This window comes from Anomaloglossus baeobatrachus, chromosome 4 (genome assembly GCF_048569485.1).
Source record: "Anomaloglossus baeobatrachus isolate aAnoBae1 chromosome 4, aAnoBae1.hap1, whole genome shotgun sequence".
Lineage (NCBI taxonomy): Eukaryota > Metazoa > Chordata > Amphibia > Anura > Aromobatidae > Anomaloglossus > Anomaloglossus baeobatrachus.
In genome coordinates, this window is record NC_134356.1 from 373,549,531 (window position 1) to 373,564,632 (window position 15,102).

Genomic DNA, 15,102 nt, shown 5'->3' on the forward strand with positions numbered 1-15,102 from the left:
GGGTTTAATAATTCCAGATTTTTTTGCTGATTCAGTAATTGCGACCTTTGTGTACTCATGGTAAAAATGCAGTTGGATATATATCTTTGATCAGTGACCATATACAGCATCTCTTCAGCCTATAAGAGGCTCTTTTTCCCCCCAAAGTTTGGGAGGACAATGGGGGTGCGTGTTAGTGCACTTATGGCTTACCTGCCTTGTTGAGTGGAGGGGGGGGGGGCAGTGTCTCTGCTGCTGGAAGCTGGTGGCAACAGAAGTGGGACGATGGTCTAGAACGTGGGTGGGGAGGAGGGGGTGTCCTAGTGATGTGAAACAAGGGAGGCAGGAGTAGAGTATATAACTATTCTTGTTGTAAGCTCCTGTAAATTCATTGTAACGCGCTGGTCAGTCAACCAGATTTAAATCCAAAATAATTCTTCACTGCTCCCTACACTTAAAATCCTAGGCACAAAGATCAGTGCTAGTAAAAATAAATAAATCTTAAGTCATTTTCTGCGATTGACCCCAACGCCGAGAGCTGGGTATGGGCATGTGAAGCAGTGAATATTAATTTTAGATTAACATTTTCGACTAGTCTGTGTGCAACACTGAATTTGCTGGCGCGTACAACAAGAAAACTGGATAAGGTAGAGCAAAAACAGTTACATATCCTGAAAGGGCTACCCAAGCTCTATTTCAGGATACTATTAGTATGATACTAAAAATCACCTGACAGTTTCCCTTTAACAGACAAATTCCAAAGCAGGCTACTTGTTTTGTGCCACAGGGTCACATTGCCAGCATCATTCTTTGACAGGTTGGGATGATGTAAGTTGCAGAGCCACACAGGTTATGCAAAACTGCCACCACAACAGTGTCAGCATTAAATATTTTACCACTTTTACTTTTTTTTTTGTCCTACTTTGCTCCTTAAAAATCTAGGTGTGTCTTATGGGCTAATGCATTTCATAGTCCGAAAAATACAGTAATTTCTATAATGGAGAATAGATTTAAATTTACTGTAAAGTTTGGATTAAGAATAAGTTTTCCTGAAATAAAATATATAGCGCAATAATACACATGTATAAGCAAAGTACAGATATGCTTCCACAAGAAAGACTCTCCTGTGTCAAGCACAAACCAGAATATCACTGCTGGGATTGACAATAAGACAGGGACAATGGAGGTATATGCTAGTATAAGTAAGGTATATCTTTTTCAGGAACACATCTAGACATCACCTATAGGAGGTTGATAGTTGCTTTAATTCAGAACCTATGCTCATTATTATGGCTCAGCCCTTACGAACACTATTTTATAGCACACAAAAAGCCTCATGGACAGGATCTGGAGTTTTCTTAAAAAAAGAAAAACCAAGCTTTGACTACAGTTACCACAACATATACCAGACACTCACATGTTCCCAATATTACTTACATCTGAAAGTGCTAAAGAGGTTTTAATAAATGTTCTAAATATTGTGTTTACTGAAATATTTGAAAATGTTAGTGTTCTGTTATTTGCCAATAGTCTATTTTTCTAGATATATATTTTTATGTTAAATACTACAAGTGAACTTGCCTTCATAGATGATATTGTTTGTTCAGATGAGAGTATGGACAAATAACTTCTCCAATCAAAATAAAATTATTTGACAACAATGTTTTCTCGTTCATTTTATTGATGTTACAATGTTAATTGCAGTTTGCTACAGAAAGTGATTTCACATATTACAAACAATACAGTAATACCGTTAGAGTAACTAAAAGGCATTTGTTTGGGTTTTTTTTATTAAATTTTGTCCAGCATGGAAAGTTATGAAACGTTGCAAATCACTGAATATTTTTCTAATTCCTGTTTAAAAAAAACAAAACAAAACCTTAACATGCAATTAGCTTCCAAACCCCAGGTATTTGGCTGCAGTCTGCTCTATTGATTGCGGAACAGTCATTTGGTGTACTGATAGCAGTGAAAGGGTCAGCACCTGCGTTCTCCTGAGTGTTGTGCTTGTCAGAACAATCCTCTTACTTCCACAAGCACCCCGTTTTCATAATGTCTCCCCCATTGCATGACTCGCACACCCACCTACATAATTACGTCTCTCAACTGGGTTGGCATAATGAGATGACATAGGCGCTGAGCTTGCCCTTCACTGCTAGCACCACAAACTAGCAAATTCTGATATCAATAAACCTAAAGGCAAGCAAGAAGACTGGTGAAAATCAGGGGTCTGGATGCCACTTACATGCAATTATTTCTTACAGTAATGAGTGAGGACAATTTCCTTAATTATTTCAGAAGTTTCCATTCTGGACAAAAATGTAAGAAAAAAAGTTTACTTACTCCAATTACACATGTCTAAAGAGAATATTTAAATTGCAGATTTACCTAAATCACAAGTTGTGATCTGGCAATACATTGTCATAAAAGGTTTAATTGTAGGTCATATATCTAGGGGTAGCACTGAATTTTGCATACGATTTGATAACCTTGTTTACAGCCTCCAAGAAATCTTTTTCTGTTGCCACTTTTCGGCGTGCTCTAATTGCAAACATTCCTGCTTCTGTACACACGCTGCGGATTTCAGCACCTAGGAAACAAGTCAAACGACATGTCATTCGTACTTAACCACAGAAATGTGACATGCATATCTTGTAAACATATTAACCATTTAACAACAAATGACAGACTGTCAGTCATAGGTCAGCTCTCTGCCTTTGATGCTGAGCATGCAACGTTCCTCGCAGATGATGGCTGTGATATTCAACTATCATCTGCCTCTTAACCCCTTAACGACCCATGACGTACTGGGTACGTCATGGATCGTGTGAGGTTAATCCCCGCCCCCTGCCATGGGCAGGCCGCGGTGATCCACGCACATATCAGCTGTTTAACAGCTGACATTAGTGCCTGCTAGTCGTGGGTGGAATCGCTTCCACCCGCGATTATTAATCCCTTACATCTCGCTACAAAAATCTGGCAGCAAGATGTATATGTGCGCCGCCATTACAGTGACTTACCCCGCCCCCATCGGAAGTCACGTGACATGTGACACTCTGTGGTTGCCATGGTAGCACAGGGTCATGTGATGACGCCTGTAGCTAACATGAGTCACTTCCTCTCAATGCCGGAATACAGCCGGCATTGAAAGTAAAGCACCATATCTGCAGTTCTCAGCTCTGTAGCTGTAATCTGGAGATATGGCAGAGCGATCGGATTGTTGATCGCTATAGCCCCCTAGGGGAACAAGTAAAAAAAAAAAAAAAAAGTTTTGTTTTTAAACACCTAAAAGTTCAAATTACCCCCCTTTCACCCGATTGAAAATTAAAGGGTTAAAAAAAATAAAGGGAATTTTGTTTACTTACCGTAAATTCCTTTTCTTCTAGCTCCTATTGGGAGACCCAGACAATTGGGTGTATAGCTTCTGCCTCTGGAGGCCACACAAAGTTTTACACTTTAAAAGTGTAACCCCTCCCCTCTGCCTATACACCCTCCCGTGCATCACGGGCTCCTCAGTTTTGGTGCAAAAGCAGGAAGGAGGAAACTTATAAATTGGTCTAAGGTAAATTCAATCCGAAGGATGTTCGGAGAACTGAAGACCATGAACCAAAAGAACAATTCAACATGAACAACATGTGTACACAAAAGAACAACCAGCCCGAAGGGCACAGGGGTGGGTGCTGGGTCTCCCAATAGGAGCTAGAAGAAAAGGAATTTACGGTAAGTAAACAAAATTCCCTTCTTTGTGGCTCCATTGGGAGACCTAGACAATTGGGACGTCCAAAAGCAGTCCCTGGGTGGGTAAAAGAATACCTCGATAAAAAAGAGCCGAAACGGCCCCCTCTTACAGGTGGGCAACCGCCACCTGAAGGACTCGCCTACCTAGACTGGCGTCTGCCGAAGCATAGGTATGCACCTGATAGTGTTTCGTGAAAGTGTGCAGACTAGACCAGGTAGCTGCCTGACACACCTGCTGAGCCGTAGCCCGGTGCCGCAATGCCCAGGACGCACCCACGGCTCTGGTAGAATGGGCTTTCAGCCCTGAAGGAAGCGGAAGCCCAGAAGAACGGTAGGCTTCAAGAATCGGTTCCTTGATCCACCGAGCCAAGGTTGACTTGGAAGCCTGCGACCCCTTACGCTGGCCAGCGACAAGGACAAAGAGCGCATCTGAACGACGCAGGGGCGCCGTGCGAGACACGTAGAACCGGAGTGCTCTCACCAGATCCAAAGAGTGCAAATCCTTTTCACATTGGTGAATTGGATTAGGGCAAAATGAAGGCAAGGAGATATCCCCTTTTCATCTCAATCAGGATATCACCTTAGGGAGAAATTCCGGGACAGGATGCAGAACCACCTTATCCTGGTGAAAAACCAGGAAAGGGGCTTTGCATGATAGCGCTGCGAGCTCAGACACTCTCCGGAGTGATGTAACTGCCACTAGAAATGCCACCTTCTGCGAAAGACGTGATAAAGAGACATCCCGCAGCGGCTCGAAAGGTGGTTTCTGAAGAGCCGTTAGCACCCTGTTAAGGTCCCAGGGTTCCAGCGGACGCTTGTAAGGTGGGACTATGTGGCAAACTCCCTGCAGGAACGTGCGGACCTGCGGAAGCCTGGCCAGGCGCTTTTGAAAAAATACAGAGAGCGCCGATACTTGTCCCTTGAGAGAGCCGAGTGACAAACCCTTGTCCATTCCGGATTGAAGGAATGAAAGAAAAGTGGGTAAGGCAAACGGCCAGGGAGAAAAACCATTATCAGAGCACCAGGATAAGAAGATCCGCCAAGATCTGTAATAGATCTTGGCGGACGTTGGTTTCCTGGCCTGTCTCATAGTGGCAATTACATCCTGAGATAATCCTGAAGACGCTAGGAGCCAGAACTCAATGGCCACAGAGTCAGGTTGAGGGCCACAGAATTCAGATGGAAAAACGGCCCTTGTGACAGCAAGTCTGGGCGGTCTGGAAGCGCCCACGGTTGACCCACCGTGAGATGCCACAGATCCGGGTACCACGATCGCCTCGGCCAATCTGGAGCGACGAGAATGGCGCGACGACAGTCGGACCTGATCTTGCGTAACACTCTGGGCAGCATCACCAGAGGAGGAAATACATAAGGCAGTCGAAACTGCGACCAATCCTGAACTAATGCGTCCACCGCCAGAGCTCTGTGATCCTGAGACCGTGCCATGAAGGCCGGGACCTTGTTGTTGTGTCGTGACGCCATGAGATCGACGTCCGGCGTTCCCCAGCGGCGACAGATCTCTCGAAACACGTCTGGGTGAAGAGACCATTCCCCCGCGTCCATGCCCTGACGACTGAGGAAATCTGCTTCCCGGTTTTCTACGCCCGGGATGTAAACTGCGGAGATCGTGGAGGCTGTGGCTTCCACCCACTGCAGAATCCGCCTGACTTCCTGGAAGGCCTGACGACTGCGCCTGCCGCCCTGATGGTTGATGTATGCGACGGCCGTGGCGTTGTCCGACTGTATACGGATCTGTCTGCCCTCCAGCCACCGATGGAAGGCCAATAAGGCTAGATACACCGCCCTTATCTCCAGAACATTGATCTGAAGGGAGGACTCTACCGGAGTCCAGGTTCCCTGAGCCCTGTGGTGGAGGAAAACCGCTCCCCACCCTGACAGGCTCGCATCCGTGGTGACCACAGCCCAGGTTGGGGGTAGGAAGGATCTTCCTTGCGATAGAGAATTGGGACGGAGCCACCACTGAAGAGACGTCTTGGTTCCAAGGGACAGAGAGACGTTCCTGTCGAGGGAAGTCGACCTCCTGTCCCATTTGCGGAGAATGTCCCATTGGAGTGGCCGCAGATGGAATTGCGCGAACGGCACTGCCTCCATCGCTGCCACCATCTTCCCCAGGAAGTGCATGAGGCGCCTCAAGGGGTATGACTGACCCCGAAGAAGAGATTGCACCCCTGCCTGCAGAGAAAGCTGTTTGTCCAGCGGTAGCTTGACTACCGCTGACTGTGTATGAAACTCCATCCCGAGGTAAGTCAGTGATTGGGTCGGTGTCAACTGGGATTTTGGGAAGTTGATTATCCACCCGAACTGCTGGAGAGTCGCCAGAGCGACTGTAAGGCTGTGTTGACACGCCACCCGAGAAGGTGCCCTGACTAGGAGATCGTCTAAGTAGGGAATCACCGAGTGGCCCTGAGAGTGTAGGACCACCACCACGGATGCCATGACTTTGGTGAACACCCGTGGGGCTGTCGCCAGGCCGAAAGGCAATGCCACGAACTGAAGGTGCTCGTTCCCGATGGCGAAACGCAAGAAGCGTTGATGTTCGGGTGCGATCGGCACATGGAGATAAGCATCCTTGATGTCGATCGATGCTAGGAAGTCTCCTTGTGACATCGAGGCGATGACCGAGCGGAGAAATTCCATCCGAAACCGTCTGGTGCTCACATGTCTGTTGAGCAGTTTGAGGTCCAGAAAGGAACGGAATGATCCGTCCTTCTTTGGCACCACGAACAAGTTGGAGTAAAAGCCGCGACCATGTTCCTGAGGGGGAACAGGGATCACAACTCCCTCTGTCTTCAGAGTGACCACTGCCTGAAAAAGTGCGTCGGCCCGAGCGGGGGGCGGAGAGGTTCTGAAGAAACGAGTCTGAGGACGAGAGCTGAACTCTATCCTGTAACCGTGAGACAGAATGTCTCTCACCCATCGGTCTTGAACATGTGGCCACCAGGCGTCGCAAAAGCGGGAGAGCCTGCCACCGACCGAGGATGCGGTTCGGGGATGCCGTGAGTCATGAGGAGGCCGCCTTGGAGGCAGCGCCTCCGGCGGCCTTTTGGGGGCGTGACTGAGACCGCCACGCATAGGAGTTCCTCTGGCCTTTCTCCGGCCTGCTGGACGAAGAGGATTGGGGCTTGGCGGAGGGACGAAAGGACCGAAACCTAGATTGAATTTTCCGTTGCTAAGGTCTCTTAGGTTTGGACTGGGGTAAGGAGGAGTCCTTTCCCTTGGATTCCTTAATAATCTCATTCAATCGTTCGCCAAACAATCGGTCGCCAGAAAACGGCAAACCGGTTAAAAACCTCTTGGAGGCCGAGTCTGCCTTCCATTCGCGCAGCCACATGGCCCTGCGGACTGCCACAGAATTAGCGGATGCCACCGCTGTACGGCTAGCAGAATCTAGGACTGCGTTCATGGCGTAGGAAGAAAAAGCTGACACTTGAGAAGTCAGAGACGCAACCTGCGGAGCAGAATTACGTGTGACTGCATTAATCTCAGCCAGACAAGCTGAGATAGCTTGTAGTGCCCACACGGCTGCAAAGGCCGGGGCAAAAGACGCGCCCGTGGCTTCAAAGATGGATTTCACCAGGAGCTCTATCTGCCTGTCAGTGGCATCCTTTAGTGATGAGCCATCTGCCACCGATACCACAGATCTAGCCGCCAGTCTAGAGACTGGAGGATCCACCTTGGGACACTGAGCCCAACCCTTAACTACGTCAGAGGGGAAGGGGTAACGTGTGTCAGTAAGGCGCTTAGTAAAGCGCTTGTCCGGAACCGCTCTGGGCTTCTGGACAGCATCTCTGAAGTTAGAGTGATCGAAAAAACGCACTCCGTGTACGTTTGGGGAACCGAAACTGGTGTTTCTCCTGCTGAGAAGCCGACTCCTCTACAGGTGGAGGCGGAGGAGACAGATCTAACACCTGGTTAATGGACGAGAGAAGATCATTTACTAAGGCGTCCCCTTCAGGTGTATCAAGATTGAGGGCAACGTCAGGTTCAGAGCCCTGAGCTGCGACGTCCGCCTCGTCGTCCAGAGAGTCCTCGAGCTGGGAACCCGAGCAGTGTGAAGAAGTCGGGGAAGATTCCCAGCGAGCTCGCTTAGCCGGTCTGGGACTGAGGTCCGGGCAGAAGTCCTCCGCGTGGGACCTAGGGCCCAACCTGGGAGCGCGCTGCGGCGCGGACCGAGAGGGGCCTGGAGGCGACGAGCTAACGGGGACCGGGGCCTGTGTAAGGACCGGTCTGGACTGCAAAGCTTCTAGCAGCTTGGCAGACCATTTGTCCATAGACTGAGCCATGGATTGTGAAAGTGACTCAGAGTTTCTCAGCAAATGCCGCAAACTCTGTCCCTGCCGCCTGGACAGGGGGAGCAGGGGGGTCTACATGAGCCGAGGAGCCCACTAGTGACCGAGGCTCCGGCTGAGCAAGCGAAACAGGGGTCGAGCATTGCTCACAGTGAGGGTAGGTGGAACCCGCAGGTAACATAGCCGCACAAGAGGTACAGGTTGCAAAAAAAACCCTGTGCCTTAGCACCTTTGCTCCTTGTGGACGACATGCTGTTGTCTCCTAGGAGAGTGATCACTGAGGGTATATGGGAAGGGGTATACAGCCCGACCGAACAGAAATATGTATATAAATACGTATCTATTCCGGCACCCTGGGGGGGGACCAACACCGGGTGACCGGTGTGGCTTACCGACCGCTAAAAAGCGGAGTGTGTGTCCTCCAGATTCCCTGCCTTAGGTCTCCCAGAGCTGCAGAGCTCTTCTCTGATAATCCTCCACCGGCAGAATGCCAAAAACATGGCTGCCGGAGCTCTCAGGGGAGGAGTGGAGCCGTGGGCGGTGCTAGAAAAGTGCGGGAATCTGGGGTCCCCACAGTGATCAGTGAGGGGGGAGGAAACCTACAGGATGCTCCGGCCCTCACAGCCGACGTCAGGCCGGCCGTCCCGCCCTTACCCCTGACAGGCAGGCCCGGGGGCAGGATTTTTGCTACTAGGCCGCGATGAAGCCGAGGACTAAATTTAAGACCGCGGCCGACAAGCAGGCGCGGTCGGCGCGGAAGTCCGCCGGTCTTCACAAATCAGCAGCTGCTGCAGCGTCCGGGAAGAAGGCGCTCCATGCACAGTCCCCATGGGGACACAGAGTACCTCATAGATGCAGGGCCCGGTCCCTGAGGATGAATAGACTCCTGTCCAGCAGATTCCCACAGGGGCTGCGGAGGGAGCCCGGTCCCAGTGAATGGATGACCGGTCAGGATCCCACTTCTCCCAGAGCCACTAAGGGATGGTGAAGGAAAACGGCATGAGGCTCCGGCCTTTGTACCCGCAATGGGTACCTCAACCTTAACAGCACCGCCGACATAGTGGGGTGAGAAGGGAACATGCCGGGGACCCCATGGGGGTCCTCTTTTCTTCCAACCGATATAACTAATCTGAGAATGCATGAGTGGATGTGTGCCTCCTTCCACACAAAGCATAAAACTGAGGAGCCCGTGATGCACGGGAGGGTGTATAGGCAGAGGGGTGGGGTTACACTTTTAAAGTGTAATACTTTGTGTGGCCTCCGGAGGCAGAAGCTATACACCCAATTGTCTGGGTCTCCCAATGGAGCGACAAAGAAGAAGGGAATTTTGTTTACTTACCGTAAATTCCTTTTCTTCTAGCTCCAATTGGGAGACCCAGACAATTGGGTGTATAGGCTATGCCTCCAGAGGCCGCACAAAGCACCACACTAAAAGTGTAAAGCCCCTCCCCTTCTGCCTATACACCCCCCGTGCTCCCACGGGCTCCTCAGTTTTGGTGCAAAAGCAAGAAGGAGGAAAAGAATTATAAACTGGTTTAAAGTAAATTCAATCCGAAGGAATATCGGAGAACTGAAACCATTCAACATGAACAACATGTGTACACACAAAAAAACAGGGGCGGGTGCTGGGTCTCCCAATTGGAGCTAGAAGAAAAGGAATTTACGGTAAGTAAACAAAATTCCCTTCTTTGTCGCTCCATTGGGAGACCCAGACAATTGGGACGTCCAAAAGCAGTCCCTGGGTGGGTAAAATAATACCTCGTGATAGAGCCGTAAAACGGCCCCTTCCTACAGATGGGCAACCGCCGCCTGAAGGACTCGTCTACCTAGGCTGGCATCCGCCGAAGCATAGGTATGCACCTGATAGTGTTTCGTGAAAGTGTGCAGGCTCGACCAGGTAGCTGCCTGACACACCTGCTGAGCCGCAGCCTGGTGCCTCAAAGCCCAGGACGCGCCCACGGCTCTGGTAGAATGGGCCTTCAGCCCTGAGGGAACCGGAAGCCCAGCAGAACGGTAAGCTTCGAGAATTGGTTCCTTGATCCACCGAGCCAGGGTTGATTTGGAAGCCTGTGACCCTTTACGCTGGCCAGCGACAAGGACAAAGAGTGCATCCGAGCGGCGCAGGGGCGCCGTCCGAGAAATGTAGAGCCTGAGTGCTCTCACCAGATCTAACAAGTGCAAATCCTTTTCACATTGGTGAACCGGATGAGGACAAAAAGAAGGTAAGGAGATATCCTGATTGAGATGAAAGGGGGATACCACTTTAGGGAGAAATTCCGGAACCGGACGCAGAACCACCTTGTCCTGGTGAAACACCAGGAAAGGGGCTTTGCATGACAGCGCTGCTAGCTCAGACACTCTCCGAAGTGAAGTGACTGCTACTAGAAAAACCACTTTCTGCGAAAGGCGTGAGAGAGAAATATCTCTCATTGGCTCGAATGGTGGTTTCTGAAGAACCATCAGCACCCTGTTCAGATCCCAGGGTTCTAACGGCCACTTGTAAGGAGGAACGATGTGACAAACCCCCTGCAGGAACGTGCGTACCTGTGGAAGTCTGGCTAGGCGCTTCTGGAAAAACACAGAGAGCGCTGAGACTTGTGCCTTAAGGGAGCCGAGCGACAAACCCTTTTCCAGTCCAGATTGAAGGAAGGACAGAAAAGTGGGCAAGGCAAAAGGCCAGGGAGAAAAACCTTGAGCAGAGCACCACGACAGGAAAATTTTCCACGTCCTGTGGTAGATCTTGGCGGACGTTGGTTTCCTAGCCTGTCTCATAGTGGCAATGACGTCTTGAGATAACCCTGAAGACGCTAGGATCCAGGACTCAATGGCCACACAGTCAGGTTGAGGGCCGCAGAATTCAGATGGAAAAAAGGCCCTTGAGATAGCAAGTCTGGTCGGTCTGGTAGTGCCCACGGTTGGCCGACCGTGAGATGCCACAGATCCGGGTACCACGACCGCCTCGGCCAGTCTGGAGCGACGAGGATGACGCGGCGGCAGTCGGCCCTGATATTGCGTAACACTCTGGGCAACAGTGCCAACGGAGGAAACACATAAGGGAGCTGAAACTGCGACCAATCCTGAACTAAGGCGTCTGCCGCCAGAGCTCTGGGATCTTGAGACCGTGCCATGAACGTCGGTACCTTGTTGTTGTGCCGGGACGCCATGAGGTCGACGTCCGGCACCCCCCAGCGGCAACAGATCTCCTGAAACACGTCCGGGTGAAGGGACCATTCCCCTGCGTCCATGCCCTGGCGACTGAGAAAGTCTGCTTCCCAGTTTTCCACGCCTGGGATGTGAACTGCAGAGATGGTGGAGGCCGTGGCTTCCACCCACATCAAAATCCGCCGGACTTCCTGGAAGGCTTGCCGACTGCGTGTGCCGCCTTGGTGGTTGATGTATGCCACCGCTGTGGAATTGTCCGATTGAATTCGGATCTGCTTGCCTTCCAGCCACTGCTGGAACGCTTTCAGGGCAAGATACACTGCCCGTATTTCCAGAACATTGATCTGAAGCGAGGACTCTTGCTGGGTCCACGTACCCTGAGCCCTGTGGTGGAGAAAAACCGCTCCCCACCCTGACAGACTCGCGTCCGTCGTGACCACCTCCCAGGATGGGGGTAGGAAGGATTTCCCCTTCGATAATGAAGTGGGAAGAAGCCACCACCGAAGGGAAGCTTTGGTCGCCTGAGAGAGAGAGACGTTCCTGTCGAGGGACGTCGGCTTCCTGTCCCATTTGCGTAGGATGTCCCATTGAAGAGGACGCAGGTGAAACTGCGCGAAAGGGACTGCCTCCATTGCTGCCACCATCTTCCCCAGGAAGTGCATGAGGCGCGTCAAGGGGTGTGACTGGCCTTGAAGGAGAGATTGTACCCCTTTCTGTAGTGACCGCTGCTTGATCAGCGGAAGCTTCACTATCGCTGAGAGGGTATGAAACTCCATGCCAAGGTATGTCAGCGATTGGGCCGGTGTCAGATTTGACTTTGGAAAATTGATGATCCACCCGAAACTCTGGAGAGTCTCCAGGGTAGCGTCGAGGCTGTGTTGGCATGCCTCTTGAGAGGGTGCCTTGATCAACAGATCGTCCAAGTACGGGATCACCGAGTGACCCTGAGAGTGGAGGACCGCTACTACAGTAGCCATAACCTTGGTGAAAACCCGTGGGGCTGTTGCCAGGCCGAACGGCAGTGCCACGAACTGCAGGTGTTCGTTTTCTATGGCGAAGCGCAAGAAGCGCTGGTGCTCTGGAGCAATCGGTACGTGGAGATAAGCATCTTTGATATCGATCGATGCAAGGAAATCTCCTTGGGACATTGAGGCGATGACGGAGCGGAGGGATTCCATCCGGAACCGCCTGGTCTTTACGTGTTTGTTGAGAAGTTTCAGGTCCAGGACAGGACGGAAAGACCCGTCCTTCTTTGGGACCACAAACAAGTTGGAGTAAAAACCGTGGCCCTGTTGCTGAAGAGGAACAGGGACCACCACTCCTTCTGCCTTCAGAGTGCCCAGCGCCTGCAGAAGAGCCTCGGCTCGCTCGGGAGGCGGGGATGACCTGAAGAATCGAGTCGGGGGACGAGAGGTGAACTCTATCTTGTAACCGTGAGACAGAATGTCTCTCACCCAACGGTCTTTTACCCGTGGCAGCCAGGTGTCGCAAAAGCGGGAGAGCCTGCCACCGACCGAGGATGCGGAGTGAGGAGGCCGAAAGTCATGAGGAAGCCGCTTTGGTAGCGGCACCTCCGGTGGTCTTTTTAGGACGTGACTTAGACCGCCATGCATCAGAGTTCCTTTGATCTTTCTCAGGCCTTTTGGACGAGGAGAATTGGGACCTGCCCGCGCCCCGAAAGGACCGAAACCTCGACTGCCCCCTCCTCTGTTGGGGTATGTTCGGTTTGGGCTGGGGTAAGGATGTATCCTTTCCCTTGGATTGTTTGATGATTTCATCCAAACGCTCGCCAAACAATCGGTCGCCAGAAATTGGCAAACTGGTTAAGCGCTTTTTGGAAGCAGAATCTGCCTTCCATTCCCGTAGCCACAAGGCCCTGCGTAGTACCACCGAATTGGCGGCTGCAACCGCCGTACGGCTCGCAGAGTCCAGGACAGCATTAATAGCGTAAGACGCAAATGCCGACGTCTGAGTGGTTATGGACGCCACCTGTGGCGCGGACGTGCGTGTGGCTGCGTCAATTTGCGCTTGACCTGCTGAGATAGCTTGTAGCGCCCATACGGCTGCGAATGCTGGGGCAAAAGAAGCGCCGATAGCTTCATAGATGGATTTCAACCAGAGCTCCATCTGCCTGTCAGTGGCATCTTTGAGTGAAGCCCCATCTTCCACTGCAAGTATGGATCTAGCTGCCAGTCTGGAGATTGGAGGATCCACTTTGGGACACTGAGCCCAACTTTTGACCACGTCAGGGGGGAAGGGATAACGTGTATCCTTAAGGTGCTTAGAAAAACGCTTATCTGGACAAGCATGGTGATTCTGGACTGCCTCTCTGAAATCAGAGTGGTCCAGAAACATACTCGGTGTACGCTTGGGAAACCTGAAACGGAATTTCTCCTGCTGAGAAGCCGACTCCTCCGCCGGAGGAGCTGAGGGAGAAATATCCAGCATTAGATTGATGGACGCAATAAGATCGTTCACTATGGCGTCACCATCAGGAGTATCAAGGTTGAGAGCAGCCTCAGGATCAGAATCCTGATCAACTGTCTCCGCTTCATCAACCAGAGATTCCCCCCTCTGAGACCCTGCACAATATGATGATGTCGAGGGAAATTCTAAGCGAGCTCGCTTAGTCGGTCTGGGGCTGGGGTCTGTGTCAGAACCCTCAGCCTGGGACCCATGAGATACCCCGGGAGGACATTGTTGGTCCAACTGAGGTGGGCCAGGGAACAAAGATTCAACAGAGTCCCTGTGCTGAGATACCGGCCTGGACTGCAAGGCTTCTAGTATCTTAGCCATAGTCTCAGAGAGTTTTGCAAACTCCGTCCCCGTCACCTGGACAGTGTCAGCAGGTGGCTCCCCCTGGGCCCCTCTTAGCAGAGGCTCTGGCTGAGTAAGTGCCACAGGGGCCGAACAGTGCACACAATGAGGGTCAGTGGAACCTGCCGGTAGCGGGGTCGTACATGCGGCGCAGGCAGCATAAAAAGCCTGTGTTTTGGCACCCCTGCCTTTCGTGGGCGCCATGCTATTATCTTCCCTGAGCAACACAATAGGGTATATAGCCAGAAATCAACTGTGCACCATACAGTGTAAAATATATATACCATAAACATATAATGTTACACTACTGCACAATGGGGCTAGCACCACAGGTGCTGCTTACCACCCGCTTAAAGCGGTTGTGAGGCCACCAGAGTCCCTGCCTGGGTCTCCCAGACTTTGTCCCCCTCTGCAGCGTCCGAGGAGCTGACAGGAATGGCTGCCGGCGTCCTGAGGAGAGGAGGGAGCCGTGGGCGTGACCCAGAAAGTGCGGGAACTGGTGCCCGCACTGTGCACAGTGAGGGGGGTGGAGTATGCAAAGCATGCTCCAGCCCTCAGTGCTGCTCGTTCTGTGCAGCGTCCCGCCCTTCCCCTGCCTGTCAGGGCTGGGGGTGGGAAGAAAAGAAACTAGGCCGCAAAAAGCCGGGGACTCTAGTAATAAACGCGGCCGCCGTAAAAGCGCGGCCGGCGTGGAAGTCCCCGGCGCACTACAAGTCCCAGCCGCGCCGCGGTGTTTCCATGGCAGCGGCGGTCAGTGTGGCAGTCCCTATACATAAACACACTCAGCAACGCTGAGTGTGTAATGGCACATATTAACCCGGTCAGCGCCGCGGTCCCCGGTGCACTAGCACACCCAGCAAAGCTGGAGTGTTGCTGTGCGCTGTCCCCACAGGGATACAGAGTACCTCCAAGTAGCAGGGCCATGTCCCTGAACGATACCCGGCTCCTATCCAGCAGGCTCCACAGGAGTTGTGGATGAAGCACGGTCTCAGTGCCTGGAGACCGATAGGATCCCACTTCACCCAGAGCCCTAAGGGGGATGGGGAAGGAAAACAGCATGTGGGCTCCAGCCTCCGTACCCGCAATGGCTACCTCA

The 15,102-nt window shown here is 51.6% G+C and overlaps 1 protein-coding gene across 1 annotated transcript in view; it reads right to left on the reverse strand.

Annotated features, from left to right (window-relative positions):
- Positions 1-1,642: 1,642 nt before the first annotated feature.
- Positions 1,643-15,102, reverse strand: part of PSMC2 (proteasome 26S subunit, ATPase 2) — a 113,043-nt gene continuing 99,583 nt past the window's right edge. The window contains exon 12 of the mRNA XM_075345186.1: positions 1,643-2,569. Within this exon, the coding sequence (XP_075201301.1) occupies positions 2,412-2,569 (158 nt within the window). The 3' untranslated portion in view covers positions 1,643-2,411. The remainder of the gene's footprint in view (positions 2,570-15,102) is intronic.